General features: G+C 47.0%; 1 protein-coding gene and 1 long non-coding RNA gene across 5 annotated transcripts in view; both read left to right on the top strand.

Moving 5' to 3' along the window:
- The window catches only part of Fbxo36 (F-box protein 36), an 82,747-nt gene that overhangs the window by 29,690 nt on the left and 31,537 nt on the right, over positions 1-21,520 (top strand). For all 4 annotated transcript variants that reach the window (XM_005395432.2, XM_013519823.1, XM_013519824.1 and 1 more), the window contains one exon: positions 19,237-19,345. In XM_005395432.2, coding sequence (XP_005395489.1) covers positions 19,237-19,345 — 109 coding nt within the window. The remainder of the gene's footprint in view (positions 1-19,236; positions 19,346-21,520) is intronic.
- Positions 3,509-7,729, top strand: LOC106149785. Its single transcript, XR_001236174.1, has 3 exons — positions 3,509-3,528; positions 6,648-6,801; positions 7,458-7,729. It is a non-coding gene; the product is annotated as an uncharacterized LOC106149785 (long non-coding RNA).

The raw sequence follows: 21,520 nt of genomic DNA, 5'->3' as shown, positions 1-21,520 counted from the left end.
CCCTCCCCCTCCCCCTCATGTTACCTAGAACGCAGGTGAGCGCAACTGGTGCTGACCATGTCCACGCCAGAGCCAGCCCTTACTTGAAACCAGTACTGAGAGATGGGGTGGGGGGTGCGGAACAACAGAAAACCCAGGTCCCTGCCGACAAGCAGAGATCACACTGCACCCGAGCGCGCCCTGCCCGCCAGGCTCCGTGTCTGCGCGTGGTCTCGGCTTTCTGTTACCTGTACCCGAAAGCGTACTCGCGGTTATACTGCAGATCAACAGAATTAAGTGAGGGTGCTGTGGAGAGCGCCCGTCTGGCTGACGACCTCAGGGACCACAGAAGCAGCAAGGGCAACAAGCAAGGGGAAGACGAGCCTCTTTCTGTCCCTTAGACTGCATCCAGACTCCCAGGCCTAGGACAGGCGAACAGTCAGTGGACGGACTTAGTAATCACCCACCCTTATCCTAGCATTGCACCGTGATTCAGTCACACACTAGATTCAGCTGCCTCTGACAAAGCCCCACCGATGACTGCGTGAGGCTTTGCGGGGACATCTAGACACACGCCATCACAGGGATTGAGCCCAGGGCTGACCACATGCCAGACAAGCGCTCCGGGCAGAGCCGGTTGAGGCCTCAGAAGGAGTTCTCCTGCAGCAGCCACATGAGGGGAAGCACAGCTGGCCCAGGGCAGACGTGGGGTCCTTTACTCGCTGGCATTTCCCATTCTCCGAGGGAGAAGCCCTGATTTGCAACAATGGCCAGTTTCTGTGAGGGAACTCTTGCTATCATGCCAGACTAAGGAACGTTGTGGATAGCACAACGGATGGAGAGGTTAGGGACGGATGTGAGGTGAATAGTGTCTTGTGGCTAATTGAGAGATCATGAAATTAAGCTCTTCCAGATTTCTGTCCTGGGTATTGGGTTTGGGACGTCACTGAAATAAGGGCAATTTTTTTTTGTCTTTTTGAGACAGGTCTTGCTATGCAGTTCAGGCTGGCCTTGAGCTCACTTTGTAGCCGAGGCTGGTCTTGAACTAGCAATGGTCCTCCTGCCTCAGCCTCCCGAGTGCTGGGATTGCAGGCATGTGCCACCACGCCCGGCTAATAAGGGCAATTTAAAAAGTAAGCAAATCTGGGCTGGGGATATCGCTCAGTGGCACAGTGCTTGCTTTGTAAGCATGAGGTCATGAGTTCGATTCCCAGCACCAAACACACACACAAAAAGTAATAATAAAAAAAAGTAAGCAAATCTATATGGTCTTAGGTAGGCTTGGTTGTGCAAACTTGTGATACCAGCACCCAGGAGGCTGAGGCAGGAGGATCACCCTGGGTTTGAGGCCAGCCTGGGCTACCTAGTGAGTTTAAGACCAGCCTGAATTATAGAGTTAGACCCTGTCTCAAGAGGAAAAAATATCTGTATGATTGCTCTTCCCTTACTAGAGTGTAAAAGTGTATGTTGCATTTGGGACAGGGACTTTCTTATTCATTTGTTCATTTTATTTATTTATTTATTTAATATTTATTTAGTTTTGGTTGTTCTGAGACAGGGTCTCACTATATGGTTCAGGCTGGTCTTGAACTCACTGTGTAGCCCAGGCTGGCCTCAAACACACAATCATCCTCCTGCCTCAGCCTCCCAAGTGCTGGGTTTACAGGGATGTGTCATCACACCCAGCATATTCTTTTATTTACAGTACTGGGAATGCAACCCCAGTCCTCACACATGTGTGGCAGGTGTTCTATACCTCAGCTACATCCTCAGCCTTTTTTTTTAAACAAAGTCTCACTACATTGCTCAGGCTGTCCTCAAACTCGTGATACTCCTGCCTCAGCCTCTGAATAGCCAGGATATAGTTGTGTGCCACCACACCCAGCTGGAACAGAGACTTTTAATCATTTTGTGTGCTAGTGTTTTCCTGGCACCCAAAACAGGTTGGCACTAAGCCCCCAAGGAGATCATTGGTGACGTAAGCAGTGGACTGTCCACAAAGCGGTTTGGAACCAGGCCTTCGCGTGTTGAAAGTGACCTGTGCCAGGCCTGGTGGTACAAGGCTGTAATCCCAGCATTCAGGGAGGCTGAGGCAAGAGACTCCAAAGTTCAAGCCCAGCCTGGGCAACGAAATGACTTAGCAAAATTGAAAAACACTGTTCAAAGAAGGGCTACTGTGTAGCTCAGTGCAAAGGCCCTGGGTTCCACAAAAAAAGAAAAAAACATAAGTGTGTGTGTTGGGGGAGTGAGGAATTTGAGACAATACCTTCATAGCCCAAACTTTGAAAAGCGGGTCTCAGAAAAACAGGAAATGCGCGGACAGCAGCCACTGGGGCGGGCTTACCCTTGGGAGGGAATCTTCGCCTGCAGCGTCAGTGCCGCCGGGAGCCACCAGGGGGCGCGGGCGGGAGCCGAGGGCCTGGAGTCACGCGGAGCTCCACTAGAGGACATGAGGGCGCCAGACCTGCGGAGAGGGGTGCGGGGCGTGGGGTCAGAGCCACCTTTGCCAGGGATCTGAGGTCAGCCGGTGGACGCAAGGAAAAATCTAGACTGCAGGACTCTGCTGCACTGCAGTGTAGCCGGAGCAGAGAGGGCGGCCTAGCAGCTCGAAGCCCGAGGAGGCTTTCCCTATGTCAACGGGCACAGAAGCTCCCTTGAACCTCGCTTTGCGATCGGGGATGTGATGTGGGGAAAACTTTCTGAATGAAGTGCTTTATGTGCCGGGCGTGGTGGCACACTCCTGTAATCCCAGCACTTGGGAGGCTGAGGCAGGAGGAGCGTTACAAGTTTGAGACCAACCTGGGCTACAAAATGAGCCCAAGGCTGGCCTGAACTGCATAGTAGACCCTGTCTCAAAAAGACAAAAAAAAAAAAAAAAAAAAGAAAGAAAGAAAGAAAGAAAGAAAGAAAAGAAGTAAGCTGAGTTTTTTGTTTTTGTTTTTGTTTTTTTAAATCAAAATCCTTCTCTCCAAGAAAACAGTTCATGAGCTGTTTTTGTTACTGTACCTAGTACAAATATGTTTAGGCCTGGCCATATTTGAAATTGCACATTTAGAATTTCATGCCTTCCGGCTCAGCTGCATAAGTGCCTGCCTGGCAAGCGCAAGGTCCTGAGTTTGATTCCTGGTACCACAAAAAAAAAAAAAAAAAAGTCATGCCACCATGAGGATACCACAGGCCAGAGGAGACTGAGTTTGACTGAGGGCTTGTTCCAGACTTTCCTTGTATTCTCTCCAGCACAGGCTTCCTTGGTTGCGGTAGGGGTTTCCCCAGGTAACCTTTAAGATGCAGAAGCCTAGGAATTCTAACTTTCTTTTTTTTTTTTTTTTTTTTTTTTTTGGTTTTTTTCTCCGGTACCGGGAACCGAACTCACGGCCTTGCGCTTGCCAGGCAGGCGCTTTTAGCCGCTGAGCTAAATCCCCAGCCCAGGAATTCTAACTTTCAAAAGCCCAGACTTGCCCAGCATCGTGGCACACACCTGCAGTCCCAGCACTCGGGAGGCTGAGGCAGGAGGATCACCATGAGGTCCAGACCAGCCTGCGCTACACGGTGAGTGCAAGGCCAGCCCGAGGTACACAGTGAGACCCTGTCTCAACAAACAACAGCAACAACTAAAGGGTTTCTGCCATTTCTTCCCCCTCACTCCCGTGCCTAAGGGGTTGCTTGGCTCACGGCACTGCAGAGAGTAGGAACCCAGCAAGTATGCATTTGATCAGTCAATGTATCGACCAGTAAGTAAACGGTGACGTGACCCTCACTACAAACCCTTTGAAAATTTGATCCAAATCCTTTTGAACACTTGATCATATGTAGAAGGTTAAGTGTTTTTTTGCCAATGAAATAACATTTGATAACCAGCCTTCCCTTTTAGTGGCAGAAAAATAAGAGCTTTTACTGTCATGATAAAATAAGCTAAGTTTCGAAGAACGAGTTTTGCAGGAGGAAGAGTCAGGAGGGATTTCCAGACATTAAAAGTGCTTGTGCAAATGCACGGTAATCAAAGCGTGGTACTTGCAGGCTCCTCCCAGGGTGAGGATGAGTAATGGTCAGGCCGGAGAGCAGGACCCTGATGATCCCGGGCAGATTCCTGACTGCCCTCGGTGAGCAGTTCTACCTGGAAAGCCCCCTGAACGCTGTATGGCCGGGATGCTCCAGAGTGGCGCATGTGAGGGGCTGGCTACAGAAACCACACGAGCTGGACATAGAGGCGCGCACCTGTCTTCCCAGCATTCTGGGAAGCTGAGGCAGGAGGATCGCTGTGAGTTTGAGGTCAGCCTGGGCTAACTGAGACAAGGCCAGCCTGGAGTACATAGGAAGAAACCTGTCTCAGCCGGGCATGGTGGTGCATGCCTATAATCCCAGCACTCGGGAGGCTGAGGCAGGAGGATCCTTGAATTTGAGGCCAGCCTGGGCTACAAAGTGAGCTCAAGACCAGCCTGAACTGCATAGTGAGACCCTGTCTCAAAAAAAAGAAAGAGTCATGTCATGAAGACTCAGTTGCCCCCGCCCACAGTAAGGACTTCTACGGTCATCTTGCAAGCCGGAACTGAAATAATGATCCACCTGCCTTCTGTACCCCTGGCAGATCTGTGGGTCCTGGCCTGGTTCCTTCATGAGCGAGCCTACCTCAACCTCTTCATCACAAGCACTGCCCACGGCTCCCCAAGCTCGAGTCCCCTCAAATTTTCTACAGTCAGTATTTTCTTGTCTTTTTTGACTTTTGTTTGTGTGGGTACCAGGGATTGAAACTCCAGCTCTTCACACTGAACTGTGTCCCTAACCCTTAATATTTTTTTTTCTTATTCTTTGTTTTGTTTTGTTTTAGTCCTGAGAGTTGAACTTGGGGCCGGTTACGCCAGCCAGGCAGCTCTGCCACTGAGCTACACCCTCAGCCCTCAACCTTGTATGATTTTTGGGTTTTGAGACATAGCAGGGAAATAGAGGAATTGACTGTTTTTTCCTTCTAGTATTTGTATGGTCTCATTTTTTTTACTTCCCCATCTTTGTTATAGTTGGAGTTTATCCTGGTATGCATCATAAATCAATTTGATTTTTCCAAATGGCCACCCACTAGTTTCTGAATAATTTATTCCTAAATAAAAATTTTTAATCTGGTTTGAAAGCTGGGGATGTTGCACAAAGGCATAACGTATGTGAGGCCCTGGGCTCCAATGGCAGCACTGCTGAAAGAGAAAAAGCAGGTGTGGTGGCGCACACCTATAATCTCAGCGTTTGAGAGGCTGAGGCAGGAGGATCCCTGTGAGTTCCAGGCCAACCTTCGCTACACAGCGAGTTCAAAGCCAACCTGAACTGCATAGTGAGACCCTGTTTAAAAAAAAAAAAAAAGAGAGAGAGAGAAATCTGATTCTGTGAGCTCTACTTTCTAATTATTTGTAATATTTAATTATATATTAAATATTGTGATAGCAAAGTTATGAATCAGAAACCTATTTTTCTTCAAACTTTCAATACACAGCATGTAAATCTAATAAGTTTAGCTATAAATCAATTAATTTTGTGTTAAAATTAAAAGTTCATTTTCATTGTGCTTTCATTCATATTTATACATTTTAGAGTTTAAAATCCCTTCAGCATTTAAACACTGTTTACCAAATTAATTAGATTTTTTTTTTTCTGTCTTTTTAAGACAGGGTCTCCCCCTGCAGTCCAGGCTGGCCTTGAGCTCACTTTGTAGCCTAGGCTGGGCTCGAACTCAAATGATCCTCCTGCCTCAGCCTCCCTCCCGAGTGCTGGGATTACAGGCGTGCACCATCATGCTCGTCCCAATCAGATTATCTTAAACATCGTAAGTTAAAGCCATAAAATTTATAAATGTAGCAAATTAAATTCTTTCAAATTTAAATAGCACTAACAAATTTGATTTAATTCTTGTGCACAGGGGCTGGGGTAGAATGTATGCTTAGCATGCTGAGGCACTGAGTTTAGCCCCCAGCCTGGGGCAGGGTCAGCAGGGAGGGGGACAGGACAGGACAGGACGTGACCACATTTCAATCTGTTACCACAAATTTAATATATTTGATTTTTTTCAAACAACTCATAAATTAGAGGCATCACTGCAAATGTAAAAACATCAGTATTTTAAACCAGGTATAGTGGCACCCACCTGTAATCCCAGCACTCTGGGAGGCTGAGGCAGGAGGATTGCAAGTTTGAGGCTAACCTGAGCAAATTAGCAAGACTCTGTCTCAAAATTTATAAAGGACAGGGAATATAGTTCAGTGTGAAGGCCTGGGGATCAATACCCAGTACCAAGAAACAAACAAAACAACAACAACAGAACAAAGAAACACAAAAGAAAACTCAAATATTTTAAAAGCTACAGTGAAATAAGCTTTGGTGGCACATACCTACGATCCCAGCACTGTTGAGGCTGGGGCAGAGGAATGGCAAGTTTGAGCCCAACCTGGTCGACTTAGAAAAGAATTAAGATAATAATAATAGTAGTAATGATAATAATTGTGAAATGTGGAAGGCTAGGGAGCTACCTCAGTGAGAGGACCCGGTTCCGATCCCCAATGCACATAAATAATGCACAAGTAAGTGATCGAGCGCAGCACATTCTAGCATTCGAAACTCTTTACAATAAATAAGGTGCAGCCTCCAGTTAAAGAACTGCTGTTTTCCTTCCCTCCCACACCACAAAAAAGATAGTCACACGGTTTTCCTGAAACATAAGCCAATGAAGAGAGAATTGGAAAAATAACAAAAACAACCAAACCCTGCAGAGCGGAAAGCGGGCACCGAGGGGCCGCTGACTCAGCAGCGCTGAGGACACTGAAACCCGGGTCTCTTCACGAAGCGGTAAGATGTGTGCTCCAGAGCCTCCGCGTGGCTCCGGAAGGGGCAGAAGTAAGTTCTCTAGAAAGCGAGAGTATGCACTTGAGCGGCTGGCTGAGGCAGGAGGGTCTCTGACTTCGCAGCCAGTCTGGGCTACATAGTGAGTTCAAGGTCAACCTGCACTACCTTGCGAGACCCTGTTTCAAAAAAACAAAACAAAACAAAAGCAAGGGTAAAAAGAGGATGAACTTTGCTGTAAGCAGTGGCTGGGACTCCCCGCTTCTCATCTCTGTCTCTTGCGGACAGAACCACCTGCCGTTGGAACTAGGTTGCAGACGCTGCCAGCTCGGGCCAGGGACTCCATGCAGGAAGTGTCAGAGGATAAGATTAAAATCTACATGCAGAGCCCACTGGCAGCGGAAGGATGGGGCTCACCTTCCAACACTGCAGGGCTCTGGGGGCGGGGCTGGGCGTGGGGGCGCACGCCTGTAATCCCAGCACTTGGGAGGCTGAGGCAGGAGGATCGCTGTGAGTTCAAGACCAGCCAGGGCTACAAAGTGAGCTCAAGACCCGCCTGAACTGTCTCAAAAAGATTAAAAAAAAAAAAAAAAATTCTTCAGGGGTATCAGATGAGACAAAGGAAAGAGCTCTCAAGATATTAATAATTAGGATCCTTCTAGCAGGTGCCCCTGGGGCGCGGCCCTCCTCGGGATGAGTCCTGCTCGAAGTTCCAGCGTCCAGTGAGCTTCCCACTGCCCCATCCAGACTACACGTGAACAGCTAAGAACCCGCAGGTTTTCCAGGAAAGCCAGACACATGGACCACCGCCACCCACAGACAGGTGAAAGGCAGGCTCGGAGAAAACAGCGCACGCGCGGAGAGGAAACTGCTCACTAGCAAGATCCGCGGGAGAGAGGTGATACTGCACCCGAGAAAGAGCAGTGCGTAAGAAGTAGCATTCCACACAGTAAGACATTTGGGAAAGTAAAAATATGATTACAAATGAAAAACTGAGTGGGAGGGTTGAAAGATAAAAATTGAGAAAATCTCTTACGAGGAAGGACCAAAATATGAGAGATGGGCAGTAGAGAAAGATAAGAGAATGAAACGAAGAGGCCCACTCTTTTTTGGGGGGTGGATGCCACAAAATTATAATATACATATATGTGTATATATATATATTTTGAGACACTATGAAAGTCCAGGCTGGCCTTGAACTCACTGTGTGGCCCAGGCTGCACTCAAATGAGATCTTCCTGCCTCAGCCTCCTGAGTGTTGGGATGACAGGAACATGCCACTATGCCTGGCCCAGGGTAAACTTTTTTTGTTGTTTGTTTTTTTTTCCGGTACCAGGAATCGAACTCAGGACCTTGCACTTGCCAGGCAGGCGCTGTGCCGCTGAGCTAAATCCCCAGCCGCCCAGGGTAAACTTTTGATAGGCTGGGAATCTAAGTGTTGTGGTTAAACAAACTGATCCAGGCGTAGATGCCAGAGAAGCGCATATTTGATATTGTTCCTGTCTTCTTTTGGTTTGTTTTTGCAGTGCTGCAGGCTGAGCCTCGGGCTTTCCACATACTCTTGCAAGAATTTTACCAGCAAGAATTTTACCACCAAGCCGTGGCCTCAGCCCTTCGTGTTTGATGCGTTAAACCTGCACCAGAATCATAGCGTGATTGTTTATAGTTTATGCCATTAAATCAAATGAGTGAGATCTCAGTTCATTTTAGAAAAGTGATACCTCTTTATCTTGTGGATTGTCGGTGCTGTGTGAGCCTTTGCGTGATCTTCATGCCCCCCTTTGGTTTTGAGACAGGGTCTCACTCTGCAGTTTAGGCTGCCCTTGAACTCATGGCAGTCCTCCTGCCTCAGCCTCCCGAGTGCTGGGATAACAGGCGTGCGCTACCACACCCGGTTCTGCATGCGCTTTCTGAGTCCCTGCCTCTCTTCCCCTCGGGCTGCTCAGAAACAGGATCCTTCCTCACTAATAAAGGATCACATCTCGTAAGGTCTTCACAACACATTACCTCAGCCCCACTCTGTGGAGTCCCCTAACTACCTTGGATTTCCAAGTGAGGGAGATATCGGGTCTTGCAGAGTAGCAGCGGTACGGAAGTGAAAGGAGAGATGAACAAGGCACAGGCCTGTGCTGAACTACAGCCCTGCCTCCTAGCCCAAGGCCGCCCACTTACAGGGACCCAGAGCGCTATTCGTAGTGTGTGGGATCCAGCGACTCTTCACTAGATGTGCACATGACTCTTCTCAATTACACAATTAGAGAAACTTGGAAAAAAACAAATAAACAGACTTGACTGAAAAGCCTAAATTAATGTCTTCAGAGAACATGATTAGGAAGGTAGGCCTTGATGAAGCGTAATTATGATTGAAGAGTGTCAGATATTTAATGAGGAAAAAGAGAGTGTTCTCGCCTCTGAAGAGGAAGCATTTGACCGGCAACTGACCCAGGAGGAGGAAAAGGATAGGCAGGGACGGGCCCAGCTCTGTGAAGCAGATGCTGCCTATTTCCTTTCTCTTTCTTTCTTTCTTTCTTTCTTTCTTTCTTTCTTTCTTTCTTTCTTTCTTTCTTTCTTTCTTTCTTTCTTTCTTTCTCTCTCTCTCTCTCTTTCTTTCTTTCTTTCTTTCTTTCTTTCTTTCTTTCTTTCTTTCTTTCCTTCCTTCCTTCTTTCCTTCCTTCCTTCCTTCCTTCCTTCCTTCCTTCCTTCCTTCCTTCCTTCCTCTTATTTATTTATTTGAGACAAGATCTTGTTATTGTAGCCCAGGCTGGCCTCACACTCACAGAGATCCTCCTGTCTCAGCCTCTTGAGCACTGGCATGTGCCACCATGCCCAGCTGTTTTGACTCTGCCTATCTGGCATGGCGCTGGGCCCAGGGCTGGCACTGGGGCTCGCTGGTGGAATGATTGCCCAGCATGCCGTATTCATAGATTTTAAGGTTTTCAAAATCAAGATGAAATATATAAGGATAACTTTATAAGTGCATATTACTTAAAATGAGCTAGTACTGTAAGAGATACCATCTAGCTGGGCATGGTGGCACCTGCCTGTAATGCCAGCACTGGGGAGGCTGAGGCAGGAGGGTCACTGTGAGTTCAGGGCCAGTCTGGGCTACATAGTGAGTTCAAGGCCAGCCTGCACTGTGTAGTGAGACCCTGTCTCAAAAAGATGAAAATAAATAAGTAAATGAAAAGACACCATCCAATTTATGAAGGCGGGTGTGCCACGTCTTAGCTGAGCTCAGGGCAAGCTGTATCTATCATTTGTGCTATGCAGAGGTTCCATTTACTGCCACCTTGAGGCCCCCTCCTCTGGTCCATGTAAATATTTTCCTCAGTGTATGGATCAGCCGTGCATAGGCTCTTGGCCTCCTTACTGAATGATCGATCATTAACATTGCTCTATGTATTACCTTTCTACACGTTATTTTACTATGTGGGGAGTATCCTCAGCATCATCTCATGTGCCCTGATTATTCAAGTAGTCCCAGCTGCACTCCTTGAAGAGATTCTGAATTTTCTTTATCGTAATTCATGCATCACAACCATCATACATGAAATGAACACATCGTGGATAAGTCTCTTGGAGTAAATTGTTATGAGTTAAATTCTTGTCTGGTCACAGGGCATGGTTACCCCGATAATTTTTGATACGCATTGTCTAGACCATTTATATAACAACCCCTGCTTCCTGAAGTTTCGGCAGGAGCACTGTGCCCCGAGTCACATCCCCAGCCCCAGACACTCCTCTCTGATTTTTCAGACCTCTCATCTTTCCCTGGCTTCACCACAACTGGGTTTTATCACTATCAGCCGGGCGTGGTGGCACAGAGTGCTGTAGTACCAGCACTTGGAGGCTGAGGCAGGAGGATTGCTGTGAGTTTGTGTTCAAGGCCAGCTTAAACTACACAGTGAGATCCTGTCTCAAAAATACCCTCCCAAAAAATCACTACGAAGCTGAGAGAAAATAAGTGGTAGTGAGGCAGGACAAAGAGAAGCAGAAAGGAGACAGGGAGACTCAGTTTTTTTGTCTATTACCTTAAAACTCTGGTCAGATCCCTGCTCACCTTAGGAATGTTTGTCATTTAGGAAATTTGGCAAAGCAAGGTTTTCTTTCCCTAAGTTGACCTCACGTGTCTTGCCCAACTTCTGGCCCAAGGACACCAAAATAAGAAAAACTACTGGGCATGATGTCACGGACCTGTAATGCCAGCACTGAGGGAAGCTGAAGCAGGAGAATCAAGTCCTGCTTGGATAACTTAGCAAGAACTGGTGTCAGAAAATAAAGGGCGTGCTTGTAAGCCCAGCACTTGGGAGGCTGAGGCAGGAGGATCACTTGGTAAGTTGCAGCCTGTCTGAACTACATGGCAAGACTCTGTCTCTGAATACATACATACATACATACATACATACGTACATACATACGTACGTAAATAAAAGGGCTGCATATATAGCTCAGTGCAGAGCTCCTGGGTTCAATCCCTAGTACAAAAAAAAAAGGGCAATTTTCAGGATTTACAGGGACATCAGATTATCAGCTTTTACAATATTCAGTTCCAGACCCCCAAGACCAATCCCTAGAAGTCTTGGATTGTTGTCTTAAACCTGCTGCCGCCTTGGATTCCAGGAAAAGTGGAACCCAGCAGAAGAGCTCACCCTTGCTGAGAAAGCACAGTCATTTCACGGGAGCCAAGCTGCCCCTCAAAGCCAAGCATGGTGGTGCACGCCGGTAATCCCAGCAGTCACGAGGCTGAGGCAGGAGAATCACCGTGAGTTCGAGGCCAGCCTGAACTGCACATTGAGACACTGCCTCAGAAAAACCTCAGAAAAACCAAACTCCTTCAGGCCATAAGGATTCCTCCGGGCTGCAGAAACCAGGACTGAGATTCTGATGGACTGGACCCTGGCCTACCTCGGCCAATCACGAAAAGCTGACCTGGTGCTTCTGAGAAGGTGCCGGTCTGAACCCCCGGCATCAGAGAGAGCTGAGCCCCTCCAGTTACTCTACCTGGAGGCCTTTCTCCCTTCTTTCTAACTTTGCCCGACAAATCTGCGGTTAATGTGAATCAGAAACCTACTCGGCAGACCACACTGAGGTCTCCATCTCCTCTTCAGGGACCCACCTCAGACTCCGTCTTGTGACCGAAAGAACTACCTGTTTCTCTGGAACACACTCTAATCCTCACAAGGCCAGGTTGTGATTTTGGTTTTTTGCTTTTTGGTTTTTTTTTCTGCCTTTTTGAGACAGGGTCTTGTTATGTAGCCCCGGCTGACCTCGAACTCGCAACAACCCTCCTGCCTCAGCCTCCCGAGTGCTGGGATTACAGGGATGTGCCACCACGCCCAGCTAAGGTTGTGATTTTGAATAGAGACAATCTGATGGGGTGTAGAATGCAAATTGTATACAAAGCAAGCTTGGTGCAGCAGAAGGAACGTGGTGAGTTAGGAGTGAGGAGGGCTGTGGTCCTAGCTGAGTTTCCTTAGGCAGGTGTTGTGTCCTCAGTAGTTTCCCATAGAAACCGCAGAGGAGATGGTAGGGAGCTTATCTGTGTTCAGTTTAACTTCACTCCATGCCCCGGGGACCGTCCCTCCAGAGAGCATATGACAAGCACTGCAAATGATTGCCTTCGAAATCAGTACCAGAAGAACTAATTGTACAAAGAACGTCAGAAATATTTTTGTGCATGGATGAAATGAATAGTATGCGAGACAGCCTCACGACGGTCTCTGCCCAGCTCCCAACAAGGCAAGAAGCGAGGTCAGCAACTCGGTGCTTCCTGAGTAGCACCCTGCTCTAGAAGTGCATTTGTTTGGGAATCTCCCCCAAACAAACAGTTTCACGGCTTGGTCTTGCCAGAGTAGGCTGATTGTGTCACTGTAATGTGGGAATGCTTGCCTCTGACAGAAACCTTCCGGCAGAAGTTGCTGGATAGCACCCGAGGCGACAGCAAATGGGGCGTTCGGTGGAGAGGCAGGTCACCTTCTTAAAAAATTTTTTTTTGGTCCTGGAGATGGAAGCCAAGGCTACATTCGTGCTATGCAAGTGCTCTACCACTGAGCCACATCCCCAGCCGGAGCCCTTTTCCTAAGTGAAACCCCAAGGCCGAGCATGGTGACACACGCCTGTAATCCCAGCACTAGGGAGGCTGAGGCAGGAAGATCACTGTGAGGTCCAGGCCAGCCTAGGCTACAAAGTGAGCTCAAGGCCAGCCTGAACTGCATAGGGAGATCCTGTGTCAAAAAAGACTAACTCAATCAATCAATCAATCAATCAATCAAACCTCAGATAACGTACTTTTTGTTTACATATTAGGGCCTTTTCCAGGAGACTTTATAGCCTGCGTCCAGCAGATGGCAGAGGAGGGCTTCTCAGCATAGGGTACTGTTCCGCAGCAACAGCAGCTGCAGTGGGGCAGAGGCTGATCACCAAGGGGGAAGACCGACCGCAAGCCCGGGCGGTGCATCCTCCGCCCATACTCCTGGAAACAACTCTCTCAGAACTTCCGGCTCCTGACCCTCAGGCATTTCAGGCTGATGTAGACGTCATTCTTCTCCGGGTGAATATCAAGTTTGGAGCGGTGGACCCGAGCATGAGGGAAGCTGGCTGGTTTGGAACCAAAGGAATGGTCTCTCTCAACTTGAAGAGGAGGTCACGTCCCAGGAGAGGAATAGGGCACTCGGCACGTATAAGAATTCACGTTTGGTAAAGCGTCCGCCAGTCTCGCAGGACCTGCTCTGACAGACTCTTTTCAGAGGGAGATCCCTTGGTGCCCAGGGCTTGGATTTGCCAGGAGGTCAAAGCAGAGACAGGCTGAGCTACAGTTGAATGCCAGCTCCACTGTCTACCATAAGAGTCGTAGATTTTCCCCCGATTCTGGCAACAACCATGGGCTCCCGGGGGCCCAGCCTAATGCAGCCCGGTTTGTCCTATTCGTTGTCAAGAAACAGGGAGAAAAGACACAGGCCGGGGTGGCCCCCAGCATTCAGGTTTCTCTTCACCCCGCAGACGAAGGGGGCATTTATCCTTCCTGTGTCCAAAGCGTCTGCAGCGAGCACACTGGTCAGCTGCAGGACATAAGGTCTGCCACCCGTTTTAGGTTGTGAGGCTTGGCGGAGGTGGGGCTTATATCAGCTGCCGTGGTGGGACTGGCCTTGGTGAGATATCTCGGGAACAGGCTTTCCTAGCATTGCAGCCAGAACAGCTTTCCGCTGCATTCTGCAGTCTGCCTCAGGTTGCTGTTCTTTCTTTGCTTTTTCATTCAGTTTGCGGAAACCTTTGGGTGATCTGAAGTACTCGGGTGGCATTCATGCCAGCAAAGCCATCGACCTTTTCAATCTTTTTCCGAATGTCAGAGGCAGACTGGGCAACAAAGGTAGCACTGACCATCTGTTCATTTTCAGGAGCACTGGGGCCAGGGAAAAGAAGTCCAGAGGGCTTCACAGTTTCTCATAAAATTTGGCTAGGATTGCTTCCTTTTTTTTTTTTTTTTTTTTTGTCTTTTTGAGACAGGGTCTCACTGTGCAGTTCAGGCTGGCCTTAAACTCACTATGTAGCCGAGGAGGGCCTTGAACTCACAGGATCCTCCTGCCTCAGCCTCCCTCCCGAGTGCTGGGATTACAGGCATGCGCCACCATGCTGGGCTGGGCTTTCATTTGGTTCCTGAGTAACTTCTGTAATCTTGGACTTGTTTGTTTGTTTTTGTCTCCTTCCTGGAGCCCTGTGAGAAGAGCAGTACGGTATTGGTCCAAGGCCTCACAGCGGTCTGCTGTATTACACTCCCAGTTTGGACGCGCTCAGGGGAAGACTGTGTTCACCCAAGCATCAGGATCAACCACGGTGGCAGGGACTTTGGATTTTAGCCAGGCTTGGGCCTCGTCTAGAATGTGGAGGGATCCCTGAGTATTAAACAGGGTCAAATGAAGCTGCTGACAGTCATCCCACGGTGGCAGGTGGGTCTGGAAGACGGATGTAGGGAGGTCAGTCATTGCTTGGGGCTTCTCCAAGTAGGAAGGGTTGTGGTGCTCCCAATTTGGGAGGTCAGTGGAACTGAATGACTGATGACACATCAAGGGCGGTTGCTCGGGTGTGCCTGCCTGGGCTCTGGGGTAGACATGAAGCAGCAGCTAGAGAGAAACTGGAATCTTGAATTGAGTGGCAGAGAGACGGTGATGGCTGATAGGGCTGTCAGCATTTCTGTCCATGTTGTCACCTGATGAGGGATCAGTCTGGGACTCAGGAGGTGCGGTAGTGGCTGTTAGCAGTGGAGCTGTGGAGTCCGGGATGGCAGGAGGCTGAGGTAGATGCAGACCTCTGGGCGGTGGAAAAGATTCCCGAGCAGGGGCTTGGGTAGGCAGCACGAGTCCAGGGCAGTCAGGAGTAGCTGATGGAGCTGAGGGGCCACTAGAGGGCGCAGGTGAAAATGGGTGTGGGCTCGGAGACGTGCTTGGCCGCAGTGATAGCAGGGGTGGTGGCAGCGACGCTGTGGAACCTGGGAACACGCAGGGCGGCAGCAGCAGTTCCAGCTGTGATGGCGGCAGCCCTGATCACGCCAGCTGTGCTGGTGGTGCTGGCTGTAGCAGCGGCGCTGGCTACAGCGGTGATGGTGCCACAAAATCTGGAAGGGTGCTCCCCCTCTCCGGCAACTGTAGCAGCACTGCTTAGGTTGTCTGTGGCATGCTGAAGCCAGCTGGGCAGCTTGGGGCCCCCGAATGGAAGGAGGTGGCAGATCGGACTTGGGGTTTTCAGGCAGGACTGGATAAAACTTCTCCAGTTTATGGCAGGCCTGGGAGGGTCTCAGGCAGTCTCAGGAATTTGTTTTGATGACCAGGGTGGTCCTTTTGTCATGCAGGGCAAGGTGCGGAGCCAAGGTGGCAGACTTTGACATAGGTTAAACCAAGAGTCCATATAAGGGTTTGGTTGGAGCGGCCGGTTTTGAGGTCTATTACGCCACTCCAGACTTGTCAGACGGTCTCAACATTGGCACTTCTTTGGGGCGGCCAGTCCAGGCACAGGTTTGGCCAGTCAATCTCACAGAAGGTCCAGAGCCTCTGAGGTTTCATTTTTACTCCATAGTCATCAGGGAATCCTCTTTTGAAGTTTTTCAGCATACAGTCAAGGACCGTAGGTTTACTCTGATTTGCACCCACTCTATCTCCCTACAGTGTATGTGGTGCACCTTTGAATGCTAGTGCAACAGACAAAGGGTGGGTGCCCCTCAGAGAGAGACCATTCAGATGCCCGGCTGGCCCCTTGCCTCCTGGCAACACTGGAACCGCCTGGCCTATGGAGGAACATCAGCAGATTCTCTGTTTTGTCTGTATTAGATGTGTCCACGGAGCTGCAGGTTAAGGCCCAATCAAGCTCCGTAGCTCTGAGGGCCTGGAGGGACCTTTTGCTGTGGAGCACAGATGGAACGGCCTACTGCTTCTGCTGTCTGTAACATTCACACAGTCATTCAGCAGGCACTCAGAGGTTAAACATCCCAACCCCCTTCCCTTGTGGGTGGCCTCAACTAAGGAGAGGTGAATAGGTTCTCCTTCTGCTCATACCTGAGCTGGACTGGCTGACAGACTGACTGGGGGTTCCCCGGGGGTCTTGTCTTATCTGATGACCCAGCCTGACTATGTCCTTCCCCTCTTTCTGGGTCCAAAGAGGGCCTTTCGTACCAAGCAAGGAACTCCGGTCTGGGCCTCTGCGGGGATTCCAAGGATGTCTGGAGGGCATGCCTTCCTGTTGACAAGCCTGGAGAAGTGCCTGCTTTGGCTGCTAGGCCTCAGCTGGTGACCTAAATGGTCAGCATGGTCTTCCCAGTCAGAGAACCAAAAATGTTACAGAAAACAGACAAAACACTGGAAAAAAATGACACCGAGAAGGCTTAGGAAGCAGTTTATTACACTGGTGGGCCTTACTGGGTTCCCTCCCAAAGAGTCAGTGCCCCACCCCATGGGATTTTGGGATTTTTAAAGGGAGAGCAAGCAGGGAGGTACAAAGGCAGATTTGGTGCAATGTGCTTGGATGGTTGTGTGACATCACAGTTTGCTAAGCGAGTTTAAACATCTCAAGTTACATTGCAAGGTCATCAGTTAAATAAGCATGGGTCACACAAAGGAAAAAATGTGCCGTTGTTAGGCTTTTCCAGACACATCCATCTGGTTTTGGCAGGCATTCTTGGCAGTCTTTATTTAAAATTTTAATTTCTCTTTTATCTTCACTCTCCCAAACATCTTATTAACCTCAAAAAAAACCCAGGAATATTGTTAAAGTCGGGATGCCTTCTCAATAGCCTGTCTCCAAGGATAAAATATAGGAAGAAATGAAACTAATGGGTAACACTGAATACAAACAAAGGTGCTTAACCTGTTAAGCATGTGTAAACATGTCATGTGTAAGCATGTGTAAGCATGACATGTGTAAGCATGTCACATGTGTGATTTGCGTTCCCTTCTGAGGAGGTCAGGGACCAAACAATGCTTTTGTTAAAACAAAAGAAAAGAAATAAGCAGAAAATAAAGAAACCCAATAACTTCACTTGAGCATACAGATACCCCATGAATAACTAACAACAGGATAAACCTTGATATTACTATCTTCATTTTGTGTCCACCTCCTCTATCACCTTAAAACTTTGGGTCAGATTCCTGCATGTAAGAGGCTTAATCATTTAGGACTATCTATCAAAAATTGGTCCTATGAGGTTTATTAACCTTAAATTTACCTAATTTATCTTACCCTCCTTCAAGACTGAGGACACTAAGACAAGAGATTTGCAGAGAAATTCGGTCACCAGCTCTTACCACCTGGACTGTGTACACAGATGTCTCCAGCCATTGACCTAAACATGCAAAACCGAGACCACCCCTTCCAAACAGAAGCAACCATCTCGCGGGAACCAAGACTTTTCCAGAGCTGCAAATACCAGAACTGGGATAATGATCAACCAGACCAGTGGGGGTGAACCTTTGCACGTGTGCTGCAGTGGGCTTGCTATTTGTAATCACTGAATGCTCTAAAACATTCACCATCACCAAACTAGACTCTAGTCCACTCCAACAGCCCATTAGAAGCTTGAGCCTTGTCCTTTGTCATAGTCCTAGTCTGATCTTCTTCATCAGAGCTGTGCCCTTTTGGCTTTTCTTCTCCGCTCAAATCCCTTCCCAATTCCTTTCTTTACAATTAAAACTTTTGCCTATAAAATTCATATCGTTGCCTCAGTTTTCATTTCCATTATCACTGAAGCAAGAACCCATACTAGCCAGTGACTACTGGGAGCTGATCAGGTTCCAGATCTTAGAAACAAGCATATGGAGAAGGATTAATTAAAGACAATGCAAATATGGTTTGTGGGGGGTCCAGGAAGGTCAGAACTCTCTAGGAGCTAAGACAAAGCCTTCTCTGTACTGTCTGTATTTATGGGGTCCTTAATAATTCAGCGGGGTGCAGGAAGTGGAGGACATGTCTGAGGCACAAGCCCCTGAAAATGAGCAGGCCTTGAGAAGTTAGAACAAAGACATTCTAGGCAGTTCTTGCTAATTAAGAGAACTGTCTTATCCTTAAGGTCGGCAGTTTACTGCTCTGGAATAGGAGTGAGAGCCCAATGTCCTCAGCTGCGGTCTGACCTTGCCTTCAGAGGCTGTGAATGTGAGCTTTCCCTACACACCCAGAGAGCCCTGTGGTCAGCAACCTAATACTTACACAGCCCATCCCCAACAAGTGACAGGACAAAGCATAATGGTATTTTCCCTGGCCCTGTCCATGGAACTGTCACTTGCTGTGAGAAAATTATTCATCCTCTTCCCTGTCCTGTGCCTTGGGAGAAAAGAAGTGGAGTGGAGTGATTCCTTTGGAGTTGGCTCTCAGAGTAGAGAATCTATTCTCAGAGATTGTCAAGAAAAGAGTTGACAATGGGTAGTTTTATCGTAAGTTGACTTCATCATTTTTGTTGATGTTGGTGATGGTGGTGGTTTTTTGGCTTGTTTTTTTGAGTGAGGGTTTCACTATGTTGGCCAGGCTGTCCTGCACTTCCTGGGCATGAGCAATTCTGCTTCAACCTCTTGAGTAGCTGGAACTATCAGCATGTACCACTGTGCTTTGTATGACTTGGTAGATTTTTTTTTGAGATAGGTTCTCACTATATAGTTCAGGCTAGGCTTGAACTCACTATATACCCCAGCCTGACCCCCAACTCCCAGTGACCCTTCTGCCTCAGCTTCCCGAATGCTGGCATTATAGGCATGTGTCATCATACCTGGAATAACCTGAGAAGACTTTAAAATTCTTCCCAGTGCTATGATTCTCTAAGTAAAATGTTCATAGATGTTACTTCTAATTGCTAAGTTATCAGTGATGTCAGAAATATCATGCCACAATTATCTTTCAAAACTTCAAACTTAATGTGGCTTCCAGGATTGGAATTAGTTTTAAATTCTATTACCTTCTGCTCAATTACAGATAATCTTTAGATGGTGGAAGATCTCTCTGAGGAGTGAGTATCGATCAGCAAGACCTGGAGAATCGAAAGACACTCATGAAGATTTCCTAGATAATTCATATCTTCAGGGTAAGCAAGGAAAATGTTATGTACTTGTTGCTGTTAAGTTCTGTATGATTAGTGAAAGTTTTTTCCTCAGTGGTGAGGGCTGAACCCTAGGCCTTGTGCATGCTAGACAAGGGCTCTTCTGCTGAGTTACACCCTGAGACCCATTCGTAGATTTTTTTGTCAGAGAAGTATCAAACTAATCATCATTTGAAATATTGATGTGTAATTATGTTTTTAGATATAGCAGAATGTTGGATTTGCTTTCTTTTTCTTTTTCTTGGTTTACTTATTTTGTGTTTTTTGAGACAGAGTCTTGCTATATAGTTTAGGCTGGCCTTGAACTCATTATGTAGCCCAGTGATACTCCTGCCTCAGCCTCCCAGATGCTAGGTTTACAGGCATATGCCATGATGCCTGGCCAAAATGTTGGATTCTTAAAGTACAGAAAACTATTAATATATCCTAAGTTTCTTTTGGGAAAACCCTCAAAATGTTTAAGTTTCTAGGTCAACATATAGATTCCATTAGAAAAGTTAAATTATATAAATGTAATTTTTGCTACAATATTTGATTAAGATAGGTTTCCTTCAGTTAAAAGTAAATTAAAAGGCTATATGAAAGTATAATAGCCATTCATTTAAAAGATCTAATTATTTTCTAAGAAAATAAAGAGGGTGTGGCAGTATGGCAGAGTGGGAAAGCCTTTGCCTAGCTTGTGTAAGGTCCTGGGTTCCATCCCTAGCACCCCACCCTCTGTCTTTTTTTTCTTCTTTCATGCTGTGGATCAAACCCAGGGCCTTGCACACGCTAAGCAAGTTATTTACCACTGAACTACATCAGGGTTTTCCTGAGAAGTAATCTTAATCTAGTAGAATTTCAGTTTTAATAAAATCCCTCTCAAATTTCCCCTCTGCTTATTTCCTTTTATTGAAAGATAAACTTACCTAGCATGCACAAGTCCCTAGGCTCAATCTCCACTATGGCGTGTGCACACACACACACACACACACACACACACACGAATAAACGTATATACACTAAAATTTTGAAGAGTTTGAGTAGACAGCAATTCATAAATTGAGTGGTGCAAAACCACAAGCAGTTTGGCCTCTACCACTTGGATGCAAAGTGAGACTTTTACAGAGTTTGCAGAAGACAAGGAAAATACTGATTAAGTCACAGGCTAGTTGAGTTTCTAACAGGTTAAGTCTCCAGCTAGAGGTTACTTGATGGTTTCTGACCAGGTCAGCTGACATTTTGCTTTCCTGGGCTATGACCATTCATTCTGAATTGGGTTTTAATTGTTTAGGGAAGAAGTCAGGCCCCTGGAGCCACCTCAGCCTAATGACCTCCCGATTATTTTAATGTGATAATTAAAATGAAGTGACTTACCTCAGTATGAAAGCCTCAAACATAAAAAGTATACAGAAAGGTTTTTTGCATGGACTCCCACGACCCCCTAACCCAGCTTCTACAATACTCAAAATGTGGCCAAACTCTACACACAAACCAACTATTCCCATTGGAGTCTTTTGAAGTAGGTCCCAGGTGTTATATCAGTTCATCTTAAACTCTTTGGTATATGTCTCTAAAGAGATTCTTTTCAACTAAGCCCCTTAATGATTATTACTTACTCATAAAACATCTTTAAAAAGTCTTTAAATTAATTAATTAATTAATTTTTTTTTTTTTTTTTTCGAGACAGGGTCTCACTGTGTTGTTCAGGCTGGTCTTGAACTCACTATGTAACCCAGGCTGGCTTTGAACTCATGGCAATCCTTCTGCCTCAGCCTTCTGAGTGCTGGGATTATAGGTGTTTGCAACTGCCCAGGCTACTAACAAAACTTTAAAATTAGAGGGGACCTTAGAGATTCTTTTTAGTCTGTAGTCAACTATCTGTATAGTATGATATCAAGTAATCAGGTAATATAAAATACTTGCATACGAATGTTCTCATTTTATTGTTATAATATCCTTGTAAAATAAATACTCTTATCTGCATTTCACAAATGAGATCCAAGAAGGACATGACTTTCCGGGGTCTTACAGGGAAAGACTGATTGATCTGGAGGACCAAGCATGGAAAGTTAAAGAGTCCAACTCTGGGTGGATCTCTGATGAAAATCATTACTCTTTATGAAGGGATTCTATTATTTAATATTACAGTATGTGATTTTCTTTTGGTGACTCTTAATT

Source organism: Chinchilla lanigera, unplaced genomic scaffold, assembly GCF_000276665.1.
Source record: "Chinchilla lanigera isolate Chin_1 unplaced genomic scaffold, ChiLan1.0 scaffold00052, whole genome shotgun sequence".
Taxonomy (NCBI): Eukaryota; Metazoa; Chordata; class Mammalia; order Rodentia; family Chinchillidae; genus Chinchilla; species Chinchilla lanigera.
Note: the sequence above shows the minus strand (reverse complement) of the source record. Positions and strands in the feature narration are given on the sequence as shown.